The sequence below is a fragment of the Hylaeus volcanicus genome, chromosome 6 (assembly GCF_026283585.1).
Source record: "Hylaeus volcanicus isolate JK05 chromosome 6, UHH_iyHylVolc1.0_haploid, whole genome shotgun sequence".
In the NCBI taxonomy this organism is placed as follows: Eukaryota; Metazoa; Arthropoda; class Insecta; order Hymenoptera; family Colletidae; genus Hylaeus; species Hylaeus volcanicus.
In genome coordinates this window covers 1,534,824-1,541,183 of record NC_071981.1, presented here as the reverse complement: position 1 = coordinate 1,541,183, position 6,360 = coordinate 1,534,824, and the positions used below count along the sequence as shown (strand labels likewise).

The following is a 6,360-nucleotide window of genomic DNA, read 5'->3' as shown; positions in this document are numbered from 1 at the left end:
CAGTCTTTGGATAGGGTGGACCATAAATGTGAAGGCCAAGGAGGGAATGAAAATTTTTGGAGAAACCTTGATGCATGAATTTCACTACTTTCTTGATGAAATTTTTTTATTTCCATGGTGACAAATTTAAGTAATTTAATGAATTAATCTTTTATGGGACAGAAATAGACTAGAAATTGAATAGTCATGATTATACTTTTTTTATTAGCTAAACCATAAATGTGAAGGCCAAGAAAATTCTCGGAGAAACCTTGATGCGTGAATTTCCCTAATTTCTCGATAAGATTTTTCTTTGCCATGGTGACAAATTTGAGCAATTTAATTAACGATTAATCAATTTTTTATCTATTTCCACTCAAATTTTCAAGACTAAAGAATTTCCTACAAGATTGTAGATAAAGAGTGAAGGACGTGATCAAGTATTCTCGAACGGCACTTTGATAATAAACGAATCGTATCGGATTAGCGAGTCCCAAAGAGATAGGAGAGACGAGACCATATGGCAATTAGCGCAAACAGACCCAGAGTTAAGGTTAAACTATGAACTTCCTGTCGGTGGCCGACCGATAATAATTATTCCGAAGAACGCAAAGTTGCGTCTTGGCGAGACAGTGGGTCGCGCGGAACGAGTGTTAATCAACCCGTGAGACTGGGTGTGGTGGTCTCTGGTTACGCAGAATTATTCTAGTATTACATCTCTCAGGTTAACTCGGTCGTGTTCCGAGTCTGCTCGCTTCTATGTTTCCTTTCTGCGATCCGCGTATCTTGGAACACGAAAACAGGTTTGATAAACTGTAAATTTCATTTCTGCAAACTCGCTTGCTGGAAAGTTTTGCAGGAAAATGTACTTAAAAATCACAGAAAATGGCATTTTACGGTTTTGGTATTTTCTTGAACTGCGATTCCCAGAAAATTTCTAAATTTTTAATGAACCAGTTATGAAACCATCGTCCAGCATTACATCTCCAATAATTTTTGATATTTTTGAATAAAAATTGTTGCGTTACATCTTCAAGAATATGTTTTTGAAACGGAGCAACGATTATAAAATGTATGGATCAAGCACAGAAAATAATTCGCGCATTTTTTCGATCTCGAAAGGACCTCTTCAACAGACGATCGTGTGGAAGAATCGTAAATCCCTTGTCGTAAAACTCGTCTCGATGAACCAATCACTTAACGGAGGGAACGTGCGAAAAGCCCAGAACAAACGCTTCGCAGTTATTGCATGTCGTACGTACGAGCTATTAAGTGTTTCGACCTTACGTCGAGTGTCAAGACGAGAACGAACGGGCCGCCAGTAGGTTGGCACGCTACGATTTGTTCGAATCTAACGAGTAACATCCTCATCCGTGAATTTACCTTTCAACAGAGCCGTTCTAACACGATCCGCGATACCTGACCCCCAGTGGCGCGTCAAACCATCACGGGATCAAGACGGAATTGAATCTGGAGACACTCGAAGGAGGCCATTCTTAAATTCAATCTCATTGTGTATTAAGGTATTATTTCACCTAATATTAATAATATATGTACAATAAATTATATATTGTAGGAAGGTGTCTGTAAATATTTTGAAAATCGATGCAAATAATCAATCGTATATTTCTTACTTATTATATAATAAAGAGACAGCGTTTGTTCGTATGTACTTTCAAAAACAACTTTTAATAGATTGATACCAAATTTTAGGTGTAGCTTCCTTGCTTTTTCTGGAGTAACAGAGGCTATGTTATTTTAAGAAAAATGATATTACATCCGCGTAAAAAAACGTAAGTGTATGTGGAGCAGTTACTGCCTAACTACCATTCCGAATCGCTAGGTGGCCACGCGTTTGCATGATAATACAAATTCGTTTCTTTCTGTGCATCGTCTCATAAAAAAACGACAAAAGGTGTTATAAATTCCGAAGGTCTCAAGCTAGTATACTAGTAGACAATATAACAAGAAAATTTGATTACAAATGTACAATAGGATATCAATTACCCAAATCAATTAACAGAATTAAATATTTAACTAAATTCGACTAGAAATAGAACAATTTTACAATTTTAAAATGGATGGGTTTCACATAAAATATTATACAACCACTTGAAAAAAACGCAATGTTATGAATTAACTGCTCCTAGATTTTTTCAGAAATATTTTAATGATATGACAGTAATGTAGAAAATTATCTTTCTAAGCTTCAATTCTTTCTATACGGAACACATTTCACTCCGTCAAGGTGGACCACTTGCGCTCGAAGGATTAATCTCTTGCCCAATGATTTTTTCCCCTCCCGTTTCTTTTATTAGGATTTCCTCAATCCAGAATAACCGTTTTTTTTTTTTTAAACATGCAAACGAGATGTAAAGAGTTTCATTGGATCGTGTTTCTGTCGATGTTCCAGCAGCGTGACATTGTAACGTCACGCAACGTTGTGCGTAACCGCGCGGTTCGTTTGAAATTACTGCAAGGAGCAAGAACGAAGATTCGAGCACTTGGTGCCACAAATTGTTGCTTAACCGCTTCGACCTAACGCCGAGTGTCAAGATGGAGGAGAAGTGACTCGATCTGGCCACTGGGTTAGCAGGGTACTATTCGCTTGTACTTAACGACTAACATCCTCATCTGTGCATTGTACCTTCCGAGTTAACCCAATGATAGCGTACCCTGTATATGATGCAGATGTGTAGCTTATGTATTTAAACCTGTAATACGTATCGTGCGGAGCTCGCTTTAACCGCGCTAACATTGTACTGCTTCGAACTAACAAAGGAAGCACTCGACCTGCCCTCCCCCGCCCCACTCGCCGATTTTAACATACTTTTGCAGGATGGCAAATGACAGGTCTCTGTGCGTGAAGCAGTAGGTGGAATGACTCGATGATAGCAGAGATTGCGCTGCTTCGAACTGACAAGGGAAGCACTCGACTCTCTTAGATTTTAACCCTTTTGACCGCGAAATGATATTTGGTGGGAATTTTTGGAGGTGTGAATTTGGAAAAAATATCACTTTATAGAGAACGAGAAGATTGCACTTTTTTTTATTTAAAGCTTTTTTTGTAGGACGTTTAATTTTAGAGATAAAAATTGAAAACTTAGAAGAACTTGTTCAATTCTTACGACGAATTTTTAACTTCTCAACGTTTCGTCTCATCATCCCCCATAAGCTGATGTTTTTTAAAAATTTATGTAGACTGAATATTTCTCTGAGCCCGTTTCTCGAGGACGTATGCATGTATACGTCCTTCACAGTAAAAAGGTTAATAAGAAATCTCAGATACTACTGAATCAATCCCAGAAAGTTTCGTAAGGTTTACGACATAAATATTCATACATCACATTTCACACGAAATTCACCATCTTCTTCTCATCTTAATTTCTAATCTAACTACTCTCCAGCTCCCTAAATAGCAAAACAAAATTACTATTCAATGTTTACTCCTTCTTTACTCAAGGATTCTCGAAAGCTACTGAGTCAATTAGCTTGAATTCTCGAAAACACGAATATTTGCTATCTTAATAGCAAAACAAAATGTTTACTCAATGTCTACTCTTTCTCTACTCGAGGAATCTTAAAGGTACTGACTCAATTAAGTTGAATTCTCGAAAACATGAGTGTTTGTTATTTGAATAGCAAAACAGAATGTCTACTCAATTTCTACTCCTCTACTCAAGGATTCTCAAAAGCTACTGACTCAATTAAGTTGAATTCTCGAAAACATGAGTGTTTGTTATTTGAATAGCAAAACAGAATGTCTACTCCATTTCTACTCCTCTACTCAAGGATTTTCAAAAGCTACTGACTCAATTAGCTTGAATTCTCAAAAACACGAATATTTGCTATCTTAATAGCAAAACAAAATGTTTACTCAATGTCTACTCTTCCTCTACTCAAGGATCCTCAAAAGCTCCCGACCCAATGAACTCGAATCCTCGAAACCATGAATATTTGCTATAAGTTTGACGAGTACACGCATTACTTGAGCACCTGCTAACGGATTTCGTATCGAAAAATAGAATTTCCTTCGGAGTCACCGTTACCTCGAACGGGGATTCCATCGATGGCTGACTCAACGACCAACTCCTACGGGTAGAAAGTAGCCAACGCGTGTACACGTAACGTTCTGTGGGATAACCCCAGCGTTCTAATGAACCGTGAGCCTGTGTCTATCGGCAAGTTACGTGCACAGAGTACTCTCGCAGCCTCGACGGCGTGTGCATCGAGAGAGATAGAAGAAAGGAGGACGACCGAAAATAGATTTAATGTTATGTGAACGGCAGAGAGACACGCCAAGCCGCTGGACAACATGGGGTCACGATCGTGGAAGAAACGGAACTCTATAATAGACTTTATGACAGTAGCGCGGAAGGTAAATCTTTTAAATGATGGATGTACGTGCGAGGGGTGGAATTGAATTCAGCATTCATACACAGTACATTCGTACTGTTATTTCACATCTTGCAGTTCTCTTCAGGGTTACTCGAAATGAAGAGGATTTTAATTGCAGAACGTACATGTAAAAACCAATCATTTAAAAATTTTAAAATTGTTCAATTTTATTGTCTTTACTTTCAATTTCTAGATTTTAATTAAAAATTTGATTCTTTGAGTGAATTTTCTTTCCATTTAATTTGGATCATCGATAAAACGTAATTGCAAGACTTTGTCAACGAATCTTGCGTTAAGGTAACTATTAGAAGACAAGATATGACTTTTTGTTATTTTTGTGTTGATATAATAGTAAATTCAACGTAAATAGCCTGGATACCTCTGTTCTTCGTCACAAGAACACCAGCATCACCAGCTGAGTAATAGACGTCGCATGGTGCGCAAGCCAGATGCGCAGGAAACTATTTATCATCTTCTACCGCAAGGTACAGATCGCAGATGTGTACACCGTTAAGGAGCAATCGGATATTTTAGTAATCAGTCAAACTATATATGAAAGATTCATGACTGTGGACGTTTATGCAACAGAAAATGAATTCGAATAAAATACTTAAATTTCGATGAAGTTACAAAAATAAATATATACAGATGACATATGAGAAGTCGTTTAAAGGGAAAATATAAATTATCTCTTCGTATTAGTATACGTTTAAAGTATATTCTAAAATTCTTCCAAATAAATCATTGACAGTGGTTTTCATTGAACACCCAATAAAATTAATTCTGAAAGTTAAGTGCCAAAGAAAATGAATTCGAATAAAATACTTAAATTTCGATGAAGCCAAGAATAAATATTTGATAATTTAATTTCCAGCCGTCTGTAAACAAAATGTAATCACAGTAGAAATTCCGAAGAGTATTGGTTCGTCTATCAGCGTGTTAAAAAATGAACAAGAGAGATTACCTCGTAGCTCCATGTGCAAGGTATGCCAGCGTACTTCTGCACGCACCTTCCCAATTCGACGTCCTCGTGCGTGGTGTACAAATGCCTCAAGCAGTACTTGATATGCGGTACGATCCTCCTCAAGGTCTCCCTGGACAATATAACACCTGGTCCGCCCATGCAGAAGTTCTCGTCGTACTCGAGTGACAGCAATCCGAATTCCTCAGAGTTCCCTCTGCCGGCTTGACCGATGTACATGGCTCTCCTGGAGTCGACGGACCTCAGCAGCTTCTCGAGACGGTCTGTCCTGACGTAGACATCGTCGTCGGCCCTGAGGAACCACTCGAAACGATCGCCGTAATTGTTCCACATGTAATGAAGCATCATGAACGACTTCTTCTGGGGCGGGTACGTGTCGTCGACTCGCGGCAACGGGACCAAAGGTAGATCGGGACAGTTCGACGGGACGGTGGAGCTCTCGGACGAGAAGAACGCTATTTTCCCGGGCAGCTCCTTGCCCCAGGTCTCGTACACAGCTTTCGCTCGCGTGTCGAGGTACTTGCCAGCCGTCATGACACCCACGAAGACCAAACTGCTCGCGGAACTGTTTATCTGCTCGTCGTCGTTCAGCTTGGGAACGTTCCGCGCCGGGGGCTTGATTAGCACGCGTGGCCCAGGCATCGAGGATGCGTAAATATTGACCCGTTGGTGATGGCTCGACGAGAGTATCCGGTAGCTTTGGATGAGGAAGCCCAGGAGAAGGCCCACTGTCAGGCCAAGAACGGCGCTGGCCAATCCACGTCGTTTACGCATCACTGGGTGATACGTCACCTCCTCCATTGGTACTCTTCCGGGGTCCCTGGACCACCGGTTGGGTTCATCGTCATCTTTCCACTCGACGACGTCTTCTTCGAGGATTTCACCGTGATAATTAACGCGATCGTCGGGAACTCTGCGGACGATCCCATTGCTCCTCTCGGCACCACCGAGCACGAGCTTCCCTCAGACCTGTTGATCGTCAAAACATTGCGTTGGTTATC

General features: G+C 40.0%; 1 protein-coding gene and 1 long non-coding RNA gene across 6 annotated transcripts in view; one reads left to right on the top strand and one right to left on the bottom strand.

The window, feature by feature from the left end:
* LOC128878284 (chondroitin sulfate synthase 1) overlaps window positions 1–6,360 on the bottom strand; it is a 21,435-nt gene that overhangs the window by 7,675 nt on the left and 7,400 nt on the right. The window contains exon 3 of the mRNA XM_054126370.1: window positions 5,342–6,328. Coding sequence (XP_053982345.1) covers window positions 5,342–6,160 — 819 coding nt within the window. The 5' untranslated portion in view covers window positions 6,161–6,328. The remainder of the gene's footprint in view (window positions 1–5,341; window positions 6,329–6,360) is intronic.
* Window positions 958–5,388, top strand: LOC128878285 (uncharacterized). Of its 5 annotated transcripts, XR_008457379.1 has the most exons (5): window positions 958–1,502; window positions 2,393–2,576; window positions 4,005–4,674; window positions 4,748–4,862; window positions 5,252–5,388. It is a non-coding gene; the product is annotated as an uncharacterized LOC128878285 (long non-coding RNA). The 5 variants fall into 5 exon arrangements; XR_008457377.1 differs by having other exon boundaries at window positions 4,005–4,862; XR_008457380.1 differs by lacking the exon at window positions 5,252–5,388 and having other exon boundaries at window positions 2,396–2,576; window positions 4,005–5,244.